Genomic DNA, 17,721 nt, shown 5'->3' on the forward strand with positions numbered 1-17,721 from the left:
CAGATATACCCTCCCCCAGCATGCCCTGCAAGGGAAAACATCCTCTAAATTGGCTGCTGGGAGAAGATCTGTTCTGCTAGAACCCCTCTGGCGCCAGCTGCCGGCCAGGGGTGGCATTGCACTCCCTGACTGCAGACTGACCCAGTGGACATTTCCAGAATGACAGAGGTCCCGAATTTAAACAAACACTGGACGGGAGCAAGGTAACTCTCCCTTCCCCACTAAATTTAGGCGTAGTGCCCATGCTGAAGGCAAGGGGGCGCTACAGTATATTTCACAACAACAAATAAATCCTTAATGCCAAGTTGGTCAAATCCCAGGGAGCAGACATCCAACACACCTAAAAACAAATGTCTTGGCAAGTTACCGTTCTACGGAACCACAATTTACATTCTGTAAAAAGAAAAAAAAATCCCTGCAGGATCAGACTCACAAACAAAAACATTGGTTGATGAGGATTCCACTGTGCTTCTCTAACCTGCCTAAGTTCTGATGACTGAAGGTCATTTATATGTGTGAACTCTGATTGAACATTCTAGCCATGCTGGCCTCCTTACTGTCTGACAAAACAGCTTATTCACACAAACATTAATAGAAAGTATTACTTTGATCATTCAGGGCAAGGCGAATACTTTTTCTACATTTATCCACCACCTTTAATGTTAATTGGAGCCCTTGGCAACACCCAGTATCGTTGGGTATGAGGAAATATATGACCTTCTGCACTTACTTCCACCAGGAAGTGCTAAGGGACAATTGTAGATCTGAGCAAGTTTTTGCAATCTTGTGAAAGCTCTGACATGGAGCTTACACAGGACTTTCTACTATTGAATGAAGCAGGGAGAATAAAGGGGAAATATTACTAGCAAAGGAGCTGGACTGCAAAGAGAACCTTTAGTGTCGGTTCACACAGGGGCAACCCGACTTACAGCGTGACTTTGCAAATCGATTTGGAGGCGACTTCATCGCGACGTTGAGCAACTTACAACACGACTTAGGCCCCTTTCACATGTGCGGACCGTATGTCCGCAATTTCATCCATCCGTTGCGGATGAAAACGGGACATACATTGGTCCCTATGTGATTGCTGGTGTCAGCGGATGACCATCCGCTGACACCCGTAATCACCCGCCTCCGCAAAGCTCTGATTTTTCGGACGGAAGAAAATCCTATTTTTCTTCCGTCTGGCGGATCCGATCGGATGAAAGCGGACATACGGTCCGTGTTCATCCGATACCCCCATAGGGGAGAGCGGAGGAAAGACAGGGTGGTCCCTGCACAGTGTGCGGGGACCGCCCTGTCAGCCAACGGCTCAGCTGGGATTTGACGGAGGATCCCCGCTGAGCAAAGCGGACACACGGAGGCGGATCATTACTGATCCGTCCCGTGTGAAAGGGCCCTTAGAGTTGCCTCCAGGACAGGTGACTGCCTGTGGCCAATCACAGAATAATCAGCTCTGTGGGAGAGAGGGGTTTGCCTGGGTGAACCATTTTCTTTTTCCTTTAAAGTCGATTCAATATAGATGGAGATCCGACTTGGAGGCAACTTCCATTGAAATCTATGGGTAGAAGTTGCCTAGAGGTCACCTTGAAGTAGTACAGGGACCTTTTCTGAAGTCGTAGCAACTTCAGTACTGTACATTAAGACGGCTCTCATTCACTTCAATGGAATTTCTTATGTCCAGCGACTTGGGGCAACTTGAGGTCTGACAAGTCGAATCCCAAGTCGCTGTAGTGTGAACCAGCACTTACTTTGCCCTTAATGGGTAACCATAAAGAATCGAATCCCAGTCTTTAGATGTTATAGCTGCATATTTTTTTTTTGTTTGCCCTTTAATTTTCACTCGATAATTCTGTCACTAACCTTCTTGTCTCCATGCACACTGGGTTTAAAAAAAAGTCTGTTCTTTTTTAAGTAAAAAACGTCCATATAGAGCATATTTGTACAAAGTTTAGACAATTTAGAAGAGTTTTTTACGATTTTTCTGCCAGTGAGCTCCAATCATACATGCGAATGAGAAGTTTTTTTTTTCCCTGCCTCTAAAGCTGTTCTCAAAAATATGCCTGTAAACGTCCTAATGTGTATGGACACATAGGATAACATTGAGTTGCTTCTACAGGCAGAACACAAAACTCCTGTAGAAGCAACGTTTTTTATTCCAGTGTGCATGGAGCCTTACTGTACAAAATATAGTAAAGCAAACATGGTTGACACCCTAGAAAAGGCACGTATCACACAGATATAGAAAAATGCTAGTAATTGTACATTTAATATACCAAAAAGAAAAAAAATAGTTGTCAGGGTTTACGTGCCCTTTAATTAAATCTGCAATGCATGAATGCATAATATCTATGTAAATATTAAACTTGAATCTCCCAGTGCACTCAATGAAGTCAGTACTTTCAATCAGTAAAATTAAACACATAAACCCGACCAATCGCATAAAGCAGAAATAATGTATTTCAAATATCTTTAGAAATGAACTTGATTATTAGACAGAGACATGCAGAACCAAGGAAGGGCCCTAACCATGTGAGCACAAAGAACAAATGAATGACGTGGGTCACCTTTCAGCTTCGTTTGAGAACAGTGCACTGCTCTTTTCCCGACCAGGAAGCACAGTGAACTGCCACCTGGATACAGGTTTATAAATATGGATAGATTTTACAAAACGGCAGCTCTCTGTACGTGTTGTACCCTGCAGATAATCTTTTGGTTTCACTGCTGTCCTGATTTACAATCATCGGTTGAAATTGGTCCAGCGGACTCTGTTTTAATCTAATCTTTACTACTGGATGCAAGCTCCTTATAATGCGATGTCAACATCTGAAGCTATAGGACATAATTTACCGTTCCCTGAGATGTCTCAATATCCATTAAAGTGCATTTCTCCATTAAGAGGAAAAGTGATCGCGAAGAGATTAAATGCTAAAAAAAAAATAAAAAAAGATTTTATTTTCTTCAGCAATTCCAAAATGAGGTTGCTCAGCTTCTCATATCATCTGGCTGCAAAGCTTTGTACACCTCTGTTACTGTATCTGCAATATAATGAGATATTACCACTGGTCAGAAGATTACATTATCAAGCAGCATTGTGCCGCTGACGACAATACGTTTTTAATGAAGTGCCAACTGCAAAAGCACTACGATAGTGGAGAAGGATATAAGCAACCCTGCAGGCCTTTCATGTGTACATGGCTGTAAAAGTACATACGGTATACATACCGTATGTGCTTTGGATCTCTTTTACATTGTGCCCCAGAAAGCCCCTATATTTTACTTTCACTGCTGTATATCGCAATTGCTTGGATCCTAGTGGCCCACGACAAATGCCTAAGGCCCCTTTCACACACTCGGACCCCGTTTGTCTGTTATTCATCCATCCATTGACGGATGAAAAAGGACATCAATTCATTCCTATGGAAAAAAGCATGACAATGGATGCTCACCTATTTTCATCGGCTTCCATCAACATCCGTTTTTTTTTTTACGGATGAAAGCCCTATTTTTAATCCGTTAAAAAAACTGATTGGATGAAAAATAGATGTAAACGGACAAACGGTCCAATTAGTTTGTTTTTTCATTGGTAGTGTATGTAAAAAAAAAAAAAAATAATGATGAAAAACAGATGAGCATTGATGAAAAACGTCATCCGTTTTGACATGACTGAACTCATGAAATGAATGGTCCGCATGTGTGAAAGGGGCCTAGAGGATAAGTTCACCTTTTGTAACATGTTACGTCCATATTCAGGGTCATGTAATGACCCAGCCGCCGCCCCCCCCAATCTGACAGCCAGCGGGGATCTTCTCTCCTCCACTAGCTGTCACAATTTAAAAAACACGTGGCCCACCATGGCTACGTCACTCATTCACAGTGTCCTGTGAATGGAAAGCTACAAGGTCTGACAGCCTTTGCAGTTGTTGGATTGTAGTTTTAAATGAACTTGTCAGGGCTGGGCTAAGCCCTTCCTTCTCTGTGCTGGCAGCTCAGCTGTCAGCCAATGGCCAGCTCCAATCTCTCTACAGTGATCCACCCGTTGATGATCTGCTCGTCAGCTCTGCCTACTTAAAGAATTCCAGTTCATTTGCTCTTTGCCTTTGCCTGTGTTAACATCACAAGAGACTTTCTTCTGCATTCCTGTTGAAGACTAGCTTGTCTTTGGCTACAGATCTTGCTTGCTGTAGGTCTAACTTTGTCGCTGGCTCTTGGACAATGGCTTGGCCGACTACCCGATTCTGTTACTGAACTCTGGCTATGTTTTGACTATGCTTACTCTGTTTACCTTTTTATTATTAAACAAGTGTGATTTAACTGTACTTCTGTCTCGATCTGATTCATGGTTTCTGACAGAACTACCACGACCCGGACAGGTAGGGGATGTGCTGGCACACAGATACACCGACAGATCTGCTGGAGACCTGCATGGCACCAGGGATCTGCTGATCATTGGTACTATGCTATAGAGGCTCCAGAAACAAAAAAATAGTAAATGCAAATTTTTTTACCTGCACAAAATGTGCATTTATTATTTTTAGTTAAAGGTAAACTTATGCTTTAAGGGTCCTTGCTCAGGCTAACAAGGTCCGATGAGTTGGATGCCACTGACTAGCGAGGGTGCAGGCTGATAAGAGGTCCATCCAGACCCAAGACCCAAAAGATCCTTGGATCCCAGTGCCTTTTATGGGTTTCTAGGGGGTAAGAAGTAAAAAAAAAAAAAAAAGAAGAAGAAGAAACAAAGTTCTATTCCATGTCCTTTATATAAAAAGTGTTTCTACCACTAAAAATTAACCTTTGCCCAAGCACAGGGGTTGACAAATTTGCTTGGAATCTAGGAGCCAGCTAAAAAAGTTAGGAGCCAGAAAACGCACCCCGTCCCGACGAGCTTGGGCGCAGAAGCGAACACATACGTGAGCAGCGCCCGCATATGTAAACTGTGTTCAAACCAGGCCATAAAAAGTGTAACTAGCTAAAACGTATTTTTAATTTTGGATTGAGTTGATTAGGGCTGCTTTTTGTATATTTTCTGGAAAGATTTCTCTGCACTATCTACAGAGACACACAACGGTGAAAATCTCTCCAGTTCTGCTGGCAACTGGAAATTTTTGGTAGCTTTCTAACGGTCTTATCAGGTAACAATGATTCTCTGGACATATACAGAGTGTGCTTTTCCCAAATGGGGGACATAAAATTCCAAAAAGAGGTTCTAACCTTCCCTCACGCTACAGCTACACACATTCAAGGGGTGTGTATATGTGCAGCTGCTGAGCAGGGAATGCCTCAGCCACTCATGATTGCCACGCCACAGTTACAACTTCCTGGCGGGACAGCTCAGGCAGGCGTGGACTAGGATATTGAAGCAAGGTTAAGGGTAAATGGCCAAGAGTTTAGCATTTGCAGAATAATAGGTAGCAATGGGATTTTCTCTTGAGTCTTCTCCCAGGAGTCATAACAATACCAGCAGATTTACCATAACGATGAACAAAATGTCCTTCATCATTACACACGTGAAATTATGTATGAAACACATTTTTTCATTTCACCATACACATTACAACTAAACGGTACAGTCTCTGTACCATGAACTTTAGATTTACCAAAACTATATAATCTGAGTAGCCACCTAAACCTGCATCCAACCAAGCAGGTTCTCATTGCTATATAGTTGTTTGTAAAGCTAATAATAGGGTTGTGTTTTACATTTACTTCATTGGTTACTAGGATGAAGGACACCTGTGCCCTAGCAAACAGTGATGCGTCACAATGAACAACCGACGGTGCCTGACAGGGAGCGCTGAGAGTCTAGTTCCCCCATAAGCTCTTTGACTGTCATTGACAGCAGTTGGCAGCGGGCAGATTCCACGACAATATTCAGTACATAAGAGGTTTTGGAATCCGCCCACTGCCATCCAAAGTCAATCACAGGCAAGGTGGACCTAATAAGAAACTAGTCTCAGATAACCCCATTAGGTTCCTCCCACCAGACATCTCGATTTCACAGTTTCTGGGCCTGGCTTCCCAACAGGTCTGCCTTGCCTCTGATTGACAGTGCATGACAGTAGGTGGATTTTAATGCTGCCCACTACCATGTGCTGTCAATCAAAATGAAGGCAGACCTGATGGGAAACAAGTCTCTCAGTTCCTCATCAGGCTCCACCCTCCCCAAGTCCAAAATATCTCAGTCATGAGACCATCAGTGTGACAAGTGCAGTAGTCAGGGAGGAAGTGCATTGAGGAAGGATTGCCCAGTATGAACACTCCACCCTCAGTACCAGCTTCAACAGATTCTGTGACAGGTACATGAAATGGATGCAAGCACCAACATTTTTGGTGCTGCACCCCAAAAGAATTCTAGGGGGTGTTAATTCCCCTGTGTATATTGGGATATGAGATTGTCTCATGTTTCAGAATATGCACTTATATAAAACATAAATTCAAATCTGTGCACATGGAATATAGTAGAAGCATAGCGACTCCACATACATACATATTCTTGCAATCATGACTGCTCACCTATGCCTGCATTGAGTTTTAGAATGGGGATTTGCATTTAATCTTTAAATTCCATTGTGTAATCTATCAATTAGGACCACAATAGGCTGAAGGGGGCAAGCAGACACACATCTAGCTGTCACTGATAGCATAAACATGAACAATAAGGATGCTTAACTATAGTCAAATATGAATATATGAATAAAATAGCAGCACACAAAGCACATCTTAGAATTCATCATAATGAACACAGAAGTTCACTCATCAAGACACATGCCATAAAATCTCCTTATATGCTGTAGTGCTTTTTTTCTTGCAGTATAGCACACTGGAGACACAACTTCTATATGATGGCTTTTCTTTCACATTTGATTCTATATATTATTGCAGGTGAACATGCCATTTCCTACAAACATAATTATGCTTATATTGATACAGAACAGGCCTAGTCATTTCAAATGAACACAGAGTGCAAATTTTAACCCAGGCAGCTATTTTTTTCCAAGACAATGTATTTCCAAGTAGGGAGATATTGTCTGAGAGCTATGGAGAACTGGTTCCTGTAATATGTGAACGTGACAGTCAGCTTTACCTGTGAATATCTTGGCTCCCATACAACTTAAACGTTGTAAAGTAAGCTTGCTATTGTTTTCCATCAAGACGCATTTTTATACAGAATGCACGCCCCTAGTCAGCCAAAGCATTAAGAAAAATAAACTACGTTTTTTTTTAAATATAAGTGCCTAGATGAGACCATCTTAAAAACAGTCCTGGACAAATCTCGTAGAGATCCAGTAGCCAGCAGAAAAAGTTAGAAGCCAGCAAACTGGTTGTCATAAAGATCTGTATTTCCCAATCTTATTTTATTGACAAATTTTCAAAAATTTGAAACAAAAAGTAAAGAGTGTGTGTAAATAGATCAGAAAAACCAAGACAAATGCTGGTTCTCATTGCGGCTCACACATACACAGTACTGACCCATATGTTCTCTCCACCTCACAGTACTGATCCATATGCTTTCTCATTTTCACAGTACTGACCCATATGTTCTCATACTCTCACAATACTGATCCATATGCTCTCTCATGCTCACAGTACTGACAAATATGCTCTCTCACAGTACTGACCCATATGCTCTTTGACTCCCACAGTACTGACCCATATGCTCTTTGACTCCCACCGTACTGACCCATATGCTCTCTCATTCTCACAGTATTGACCCATATCCTCTCTCATGCTTACAGTACTGACCCATATCCTCTCTCATGCTCACAGTACTGACCCATATGCTCTCTTACAGTGCTGACCCATATGCTGTCTTACAGTACTGACCCATATGCTCTCCCACTCTCACAGTACTGATCCATATGCTCTATCATGCTCACAGTACTGATCCATATGCTCTATCATGCTCACAGTACTGATCCATATGCTCTATCATGCTCACAGTATTGACCCATATGCGTTCTTATTCTCACAGTACTGACCCATATGCGTTCTCATTTTCACAGTACTGACCCATATGCATTCCTCATTCTCACAGTTCTGACCCATATGCATTCTCATTCTCACAGTACTGACCCATATGCATTCTCATTCTCACAGTACTGACCCATATGCATTCTCATTCTCACAGTACTGACCCATATGCATCCTCACAGTACTGACCCATATGCTCTCTCACAGTACTGACCCATTTGCTCTCTCACGCTTACATCTATATGCTCTCTCACTTTGTTTTGCTATTGCCTTACATACTAAGACTTACCAAAAGTGATGAAAAGGTTTTAGCAATGTACAAAAAGAAACCCAGCAATTCACAAGGAACCAGTGAGATTAATGTGGCATTAGACTTATAATGGTTAGCTCCAAGGCAAGAACACGAACCTTACTGTTTCGAATGATGCCAATAAAAAATGTATCCAGTTTTGGAGGTTTCTTACCCTCTCAGGAGTTTGAAGAGCATACATCCTAGAGAAAACCAGTCTGCACTGCTGTCGTATGCTGTGCCTTTTTGCAGCACTTCAGGAGCCATGTACCCGTGGGTTCCTCTAAAATGTCAGGGAGATAAACATAGAAAGTGTCAATATGTTTTTAATTACCTGCTTTATCTAAACATTGAACATAAATTAATGTACGATATGTTACTCACTAAGCAATAGGATATAACTTTAGTAGACAAAGATAGAAGGAAACTGTAGAAAAGGTAGGTTTGTATGTAAGCACTGGGGAAACTGGGCTGTGGAGAAGAAGGCTGACTAATATTGTTCTTAAATTAAAGAAAATTAAGCTTGGAAGCTATAAAAGAGTGTGATTCAGTAGGGGTTGGCTTAAAGCACCACTCCAGACAAAACTCATGTTTTTTTTACTAAATAGGAAAAAAGGTCAGAAACCTGTTTCTGTAGCCACTGAGATTTTCTAATCACATCCTATGTGATCACCTGCACATCAAATACACCTCTGCCTGTCCCGTGACAGTCAATTGTACCTGTGGGCAGGGGGTGTCATTAGAAATGGAGGTTTAGCTGCTGACTTTTGGACACAATTAAACATTTGCATAATCATAACAGCACTGACTACGCATTTTCTGGAAGGGAAAATCTGTGACAGCTGATGGAGAGGATTATAAAAGGCACTACTACTATACGCGTATGTTTGGGAAATCAAAAATGTCACTCTTACTATTGACCTTCACATTTCAAATCACAGTCGACCACGATTTTCTGAACTGAAACTTCTTTACTGAAACTGAAAAAAATGTATTTTCTTCAACTTGCTGCCATGGAAATAGTTTTCTATGTACAGAGTGCCCAAGAATTCCTATCCACCTGTTCATGTGTTTGGCTCACTGTTATTTCTCATAGGTCGGTACAGATGGTAAATGTTAGATTACAGGGTTCATCTTTGGTTAGAGATTTTCTGCCTGATAAGTGGTTAGTTTTCACATAACAGAAGTGCTAGCATGGCCTTTACCCTATAGACTCCTTAGGTTTTTAGGGGTTCCTTGAGTAGTGAACAATGAAGGATTATTTCCCACCTACCCGATTATCAATGAAAGTGGGACATTTTTCACCAGCCACCAACGTAAGGGGGTCACATCTACAATGATGTTGGAGGACACCACAGTTTTTACTGTCTGCCTTACTTTTCTGTGCTTTTTATGGAGTTTGTAACACAATTATCTGCCCTGAGTGGCAAAAACTTTCTTAAACGTATTGATTATACTAATGTACCACTAGCTGTAGACGGAATCCTTTTTAGCAGAGGTTTCAGAGGAATGTGAAAATGATTTGAATGGCTCATTGGAGGTAAAAAGGTTGAGAAAGGTTGAAATATAGACTACATCTCTAGCACAGAAGCAAATAAAAATGGAGACTAGAGTTTTCCTATAAAATGCTAATTTTTTGAGTGATGCTTAAAAGGGTTGTGTAAACCCTCTTGTTTTTTTTCACCTTAATGCATCCTATGCATTAAGGTGAAAAAACTTCTGACACTGACCGGCGCCACCAGTACCCCCCTACGACCGGCGACATATGTGCGGTTGCTTCAGTTTGCTTTAGTGCGTATGTGCCGATGACATTGGCACATGCAGGTTTCGGAGATATCCTGGGTAGCTACAGGTAAGCTTTATTATAGGCTTACCTGTAGCATAAAGTGGTTGTAAAAAGTTTACAACCACTTTAAACTCATAAATAAAAGATGAAATCACCATAAACTTGAAATATGAAAAAGTGGGTTTTGTATACATTTCACTACACTCATATTTGAAGATCACAGCTCGTACGGAGTTAGATATTGACTTTTAGAAAATATCCTATTATAGACACATTGTATTAATCCTCTGTTTAGCACTAGTGTAGAAGTTCCTCACAGTCTGAACTATGGAGCTAAGCTTAATGCCGACAGTGAAGATCAGTACAGGATGCTTGAAGCTTTCATCTAAATCAGTATCTAGATCAGTGCTAGACATTTAAAACTCAATGGCATTGTTTAAGCACTGGATGTGTACACTTTTTCAGTCAGCTGCCTTTGCGGTTTGCACTTTTTTTTTTTTATGTTTTGCACTAGCCGTTCTAGATCTGGTAAACTCAGTGGGAATAGCAGTGGTAAATCTTCAGCATGTTTACATTGGGGCAATGAATCACATAGCATGACTCATAATTATTAGCACTATATAAAGGTAGCAGATATTGTTTTACTGCTTTATAGGAATAAACTTATTTTGCTGTGTTTTAATTCCTCTATCTTACAGTAATTAGGGAGTAATTCCACTGCATATCTCATATTTGCTGTGAACAATTACTTGCCCTAAATACTGGCTGAACCTGGCTTTGCAATTTTCTATTCAATTACAGAGCTAAATCAAGACGTTGGAATTAAGCTTGTATTTAATCTGAAAAAGAACCCGTGGTATAATTTTCTTCTTTTTTTTTTTTTTTAACTCTATAACACCAATTAAATATGCGATTTCTGTTTAGTGCCATACGAGAACACACTGAAATAAAAAACACCATTATTGTTATATATTAATTTAAAAAAATAAAACACTAAATATATTTGGAATGCATTTTATAGATGTACATGAATCCATCTAGCTTTTGTAATCCCATATATAGTAAAACTGAAACTGGTAGAATAAAAGGTCAGTACTAAGCATATTAGGCTCAGTTCTTGCAAAAACACTCTCATTCTGCTACAGCCCATGCACAGTCTGGACAGTGTCTAAGCTGTATTTCTAGACTGCAGTGGAGAAAATAGAAGTTGAACCAGTCTGGGCTGTGTAAATTCTAGGTACAGTATGTATCCTTGACTGAAGTTTAGCTTTTTAAGCATCTCAGAGTAGAAGTTTTGAATAATACCATTTGTCACTACATTTGCATTTATCACTCAGAATCTTTGGATCATAAGGTGATGAAATAGGATCTATAAGTATTGCATGAGAAAAATGTAATACCACACAAATGATTCCCAGAGTACTAGTGGTTATGTAAAGGCAGCACAGCAGTAGGCGTCAGCCTTGAGGATCACTTGGTCCAATTACAACCACAAATGGAGTTATACAAAAAGGGATGAGTCACTCACTCTTCGAACACATTCACATTATTGTGTATACCATTTCAGCTTTAGCTACTGAGCTCTGAAAACAACAGGCTTTTTAAAATAAAGGAGCAAAAGATAGAGGAAAGCACATGAAAATTAACTTAGAGGTTCACCTGCCTTGCTGGAAAAAAAAGACTATTATATTAATATGCAATATGTCATATTTACCTTACAAAATAAAAAATAAAAAACATGTTTAACCTGTTCCTCATGGTCTCACACATACACTATATTACCAAAAGTATTGGGACCCCTGCCTTAACACACACATGAATTTTAATGGCATCCTAGTCTTAATCCGTAGGGTTCCATATTCATTTGGCCCACCCTTTGAAGCTATAACAGCTTCAACTCTTCTGGGAAGGCTCCCAAGAAAAAAAAAAAAAAACTCTCTAGCAATACACACCAAACTGAGCATGTGCAGCCTGTCCCCTGACTGTAAATATCAGGTTATTTTTTAGAGACCCTGGAAGAAGAGGAGGACCAGAGAGACAGGATCAAACAGTCTTTATACACAGTGCAACGTATTAACCCCTTAGGTTCCACTGTGAGTATAAAAAGCATGCTTTACTGCATATACAGACTGATTTTACTGTTGTGGGTTTAGTAACCCTTTAAAGTTAATTTGCATGTAAAGGCAGACATCCCAATACATTTGACAATATAGTGTATATGTGGAGTAACCTTTTTCCAGGGTGCCACAAATATGTGCTTCTGTGTTTGTGTTGGAAGTGTGCTCCTAGCATGGAAACCAAGCTGTCAGTCAGGAGGAAAGCCACATGATTGCTGTGACTGGCTATCACAGTTGTCACTCAGTAAAAGCCACACCTGTATGCCTTTTGAATGGAGAAAAAGATACATTGGGGGAAATTTTATAAAATGGGACCAGCCAGAACTAGGAGCAGCTGTACACCTGGAGTAAACTCATTACAGCTATAAAGTCATATGCAGTGATAAGTTAATCTACAGTATTTTAAAACCATACACATCTGCTACTGGATTGAATCTTCATAATATAGTCATGCATATTCACAATATCTATGAATGGGATGGGATTCCCCTATCCCTATGAGCAAGCCATGAGTGGTGAAACGTGTCAATTTAGGTTGGTTTTCGGGTGGACACATGCATGCAGTCACTTTTCTGACAAACAATAAATACAGCAGAAGGAGTTAAGTTTTGAGTGTGGATAATATTTTCTCATATCTTTTATGGAGAGTGGAGATGGGATACAGTAGCCAGCACTCAGACTTTCCATGTATGGATAAGAGTAGTAAGTTCTATGCAGAGCTTTATTTTTGAGCTTCTTGTGAAGCTTCAAATCGCACATCAAATTGCAAAGGTGCGAACAGGCCTTGTGATATGTGCTGTATAATACTTACACACTAGCATGTGGTTTCTTCTTGGAAAAGTCACACGCAAGACCTAAGTCTGATATCCTCACATGCCCGTGTTCATCTAATAGAATATTTGCTGGCTGCAGAAGGAAGGAGAAGAAAATCGATATAATTAAGCATAGTTATACAATTACAGCATAGACCAGTAAATCTATTTGAACGTAGTTAATATAATGAGACTTATCCTGGCTCAAAACTCATGTATCATATCTTAGTCTTACCACTGTGAAATTCCACTTAGATTGTCAATTCACAATTGTAGCCATTTTTTTTTTTTAGCATCAAACACAAACTTTATTGTAATAAAGCATAGACGAAAATATAACAAGCAGTTTGTAAACTTTTCTCACTTTATATACATTATTTGTCAACTATGCATTTGAAAAGGGCACAGGAGCAAAGATACATAACAGTGAGAGTTGAGTATACTCAGTAGCTGTGTGACAATTCATTTTTCCTAAGGAAATCTTATAGTACTGCAATAATGATTCTACCTAAAACATACTGAAAGTAATCACATTGTATATTAGCTGGGGAACGTCAAGGAGGAGTATACTAGCCCTAAACAATTAGTATACAGCATATCCTGACAGGTAATAAGGAGCTAAGTGAGGATTAAGTATAAAGTCCAATCAGCCTGGCCACCACTGTCAAATATTGTGTGTGTGAAATCTCCATCCAATACCTAGTTGTCCTCTTAAAAGCCAAAAACAACAGGTTTCAGGTATCGAAAGTCAGTTCAATAGGTAAAAAGGAAAATAAAATAAAAAATCACATGTGTGGTTCCTTGACATCAGAAAAACTCTTCTAGTCATGCAATTAATTTACTTTTCTGTAGGAAAAAGATGTTGGTCAATGGGCTTTGCCAAGTTGGAGTGTAAAATTATACAATGTGCGATTTTCATTTGGGTCATGCTACATATATTAGCAGTCTGTATAGATGTCATATATGCCCTGGGCAGTCTATAGACCTGGTAAGGCATTCTAGATAGGCAGGGGGACACACTTTAGGGGCCTGCAGAATCTCCTAATAAATAGCATCTTTTGTAATTCACCCATACTGAATGACACTATACAAAATTTGGCATTGTGGGCACATAGCAGGTACCTCCACCTGTTTGCATGTCAGGTATTCTCTTGGTGTAAGCTTCCTAATGTTGGAAAGGTGCTCCTAACTTCCAGGAATGATGCATCAGAAGTCTGTTTGTTCTCACTCTTTGCTGTATTTTATGTCTTACTATTGGCTCATTTTATACAAGATCATATTTCAGAGTCAAATGTTCTTGCAGTGTCTAGCTATAGAGTTCAGCTACCCAACTTAATTTGTACTGTAGGTATACAGTATTTATATAAAATTGCCATGTATTATTGATAGCAGATTTAAGAAACAAAGCCAGTGTACTATAGTGAATATTATCTTTGTTAGTTACATAGTAAATCATTTTTCAAATTTTTAGATGCAACTCTGGAGTAGTAACATAACACCTGTGGACTTTCCATTAGGGGAAAGCTGCTATTGCATACCCTGTGCCACCATAATAAAGGCATCCAGCAAAGCTTTAGCTGAGGTAAGAAAAGAAAAAATCCAGTATTTGTTCTTCTATGTATTACATCTGAGAAATCCATAAGACCAAGTAGTATTGTCAAAATTGTTTAATAATGTGGCCTTGTGTTCATTTAGATCGAATTACTAGTGAAGAGAATGCTTCCCATGACAACAAACACTGCATTTTTTACCTGTCACAGTACGCAAATATTGTTTGTTTACTAAGGAAGAAGAGCTTTTGCGATCAAATATTTAAGGATACCAGAAAGAAATAATATGGCTGCCAATGCTGATCTCCTTCTGAAAATGCAGGTTGCAAAGCAGCCACAGTCTTTAATACTGAGGCAACAACCAGAGCAAAGAGGCAAATCAGTAAATTCAGAGGTTTTAATCTAAGGCGAGTTAATCAAAAAGTACTGAATCCTTGGGCATCAACATGGCAGACCAATAACTAGCATTTTAGCCACTTCAGCTCCAGAATATTTTACGCCCTTCACGAAAAGGCAATTTTTTTTTCTATTTAGCACTGCGCTAATTTAACTGTTGTCATGCAACACTGAACACAAACAAAATGTATATCATTTTGTTTAACAGAAATAGAGCTTTCTTTTGGTGGTATTTGATCACCGCTGGGTTTTTTATTGTTTGTGATATAAACGAAAAAAAACAAAAAATATGAAAAAATTATGTGCATTACCAATGGTAAAATATTTTATTAAAAGCACAAAAGCAATATTTATACTCACAAACGAGCATGTAAAAAGGCATGTCAATTAGTCGGACTGCGTCCCTTGACACCTGCAGACAGGACCTGATATCGAGAGGATCAGATGGTTCCCCAAATGGCTGACGTGTTTCAAGGGCGTGCCCTTTTCCTCAGAGCCTAGAAGGTCAATGGTTCATCTCTCCTAATTACCCCTATATGTATCCATGTACACCTACCCAGATAGGTCATCTGCGTGAACTCGCTCTGCCCAGAGTGAATCAAAATTAATCAATCAACAAATATATAAGCAGGTAGATCAATAAATAAGTAAATTAATAGATAACAGCTGCCATCAAGATTACATTGGTGTATATTGCACTGGGATTAGTGTGGGAATAGGTCCCCCCAATGTTGAACCAAATCTTGGGGTTACTGCGTAAATAAGTCACCACCATATCTCTCTCTCTGCAAATCAGTAGGAGGAGCTGTGATCTTGTCAGACAACTGGTGGCGTCCAATACACATACTTTGGGGACGCAGGCTTGCCAGGTGCGCCGGGTGGACCGCACGCCGGCCCCAAGCCAGGAAGTGTGGGCGTTTCTGCATTCCACCTACCACTTCTGGCCATTCGCAGCATCACTTCCGCTCCCGCGTGCGCATCTGGCCAATGCCGTTCACGCAGGGGACGCGGCCAGGACGTGCAGGTGTGTTTTCATTCCACCCGCCACTTCTGGCCGCCTGAAAACGTTACTTCTGCCCAAGACTCCCAACGTTCCAATCACTTCCTGGCCCCGGGGTAGTGTGTGCACACACTCATACACATACCTACTTTCTTAATACCTCTCCCTCTAGCGAACCAATGAGGGACCACAGTGAAGCAGATCTATAAATAATGTTACTATGGAATTATACTGGTGGTACCATCTGATCCCCTCGATATCAGGTCCTGTCTGCAGGTGTCAAGGGACGGAGTCCTAGTCTTTTTATATGCTCGTTTGCGAGTATAAATATTGCTTTTAATAAAATATTTTACCATTGGTAATGCACAAGGTCGGTGCGCCCTCCTACTTTCTCTTTTTTTCCAGTGATAATACTATACACTGTCACTGTACTAATGACACTGGCTGGGAAGTGTGGGCAGTCCCTTAAGTGGTTAAAGCAGATCTCCAGAGATTTTTTTGTTTCCCAGATGTTTCTTTATACATAAAGTTTTGGTTTTTAATACTCACCTGGCTTTCAGTGGTATCCCCAGCAAAAATCTTTTTGGGTTGAATGATGGCCACTGTCATTAAAACAACTTACTGTGAATCCAGATGGATATAGACACATCCCTTGGAGTTGCGTCACCACATCAGTCTAGGCTCACAGTGCAAATACTGCAGTATTAAAAAATGACAATGGGGGTTTATGAAAAAGGGATTTACAATGGCAGCCTCTATACTTTACAAGTAAGTGTTTCCTCTAGTTTAATCCTGCTGCCAGAGTAGCTTGTTTTGGGTAACAGGGTCAGACACACACAGGCTATCTGTCCAGAAAGGTATGAGATTGTATTGCCAGATAGGAGACAGTACACAAAATTCAAGTTTGAATGATGTGTACGAGGGGGTGCTGAAAATTATTGAGCCTTATCCAGAAAAAAAATGAGCTAGGAAGCTGTAAATTGCAGGGTGTACTGATCAATGTGTCTATATTCAATAGTGCAAAAATCAACTACCTACGATTTTAACTCGTCTTTCTTTTCCAGGTTCAAATTGAACATGGCAGCACCTCCAGAAAAATTCAATGTGGAAGAGCATAGGACCATAATCAAGTTCCTGTTTCTCCAAGGCAAAGGTGCAAGGCAGATCCATGATGAAAGTGTCAATGGGTGACAGTGGCCCTTCATATGCAACAGTTGGGTTGTCAATTTTAAAACTGGCCATTTCAGTGTTGAAAATGAGAAACACAGTTGAAGGCCTGTTTCTGTCTCTGTTCCTGCAAATGTGAAAGCCATCCATGACATGATCATGAAGGACTGACGAAGATCAGCCAAAAGTATTGCTACATATCTGGGAATGTAACGTAAGACAGTTGGTGCCATTATCCACAACGACTTGAAAATGAGAAAGCTTGCATCAAAGTGGATCCTTAAACATTTGACAACTGAACTGTTGCATGACAATGCCAAAACTGACCTTTTTAGGCTTTCAAGTGATGCCCCGTCCACCGTTTTTGCCCAACCTGGCTCCTTCTATCATCTGTTCCCAATCTCAAAAAACACCTAAAAGGGACAAGGATTTGGGAGTGTTCCGGAGGCAACTAATACTGCAAATGAGTGGTTACACCAGCAGGTCTGAAGAAATTTATTTGCAGGGTCTCAAGAAGCTGCAGGACAGATGTTGCAAGTGCATTGAGTTCCTGGGGGAATATGTAGAATAGTGTGGCAGTTACAGCTTCCTAGTTAATTTTTTTCTGGGTAAGGCTCATTACTTATCAGCACC

General features: G+C 40.2%; 1 protein-coding gene across 2 annotated transcripts in view; it reads right to left on the reverse strand.

Moving 5' to 3' along the window:
* GRK3 (G protein-coupled receptor kinase 3) overlaps window positions 1–17,721 on the reverse strand; it is a 403,808-nt gene that overhangs the window by 36,801 nt on the left and 349,286 nt on the right. For both annotated transcript variants that reach the window (XM_040351350.1, XM_040351342.1), the window contains exons 12-13: window positions 12,975–13,069; window positions 8,436–8,543 (exon numbers count right to left, since the gene is read on the reverse strand). In XM_040351350.1, coding sequence (XP_040207284.1) covers window positions 8,436–8,543; window positions 12,975–13,069 — 203 coding nt within the window. The remainder of the gene's footprint in view (window positions 1–8,435; window positions 8,544–12,974; window positions 13,070–17,721) is intronic.

Source organism: Rana temporaria, chromosome 1, assembly GCF_905171775.1.
Source record: "Rana temporaria chromosome 1, aRanTem1.1, whole genome shotgun sequence".
NCBI classification, from domain to species: domain Eukaryota; kingdom Metazoa; phylum Chordata; class Amphibia; order Anura; family Ranidae; genus Rana; species Rana temporaria.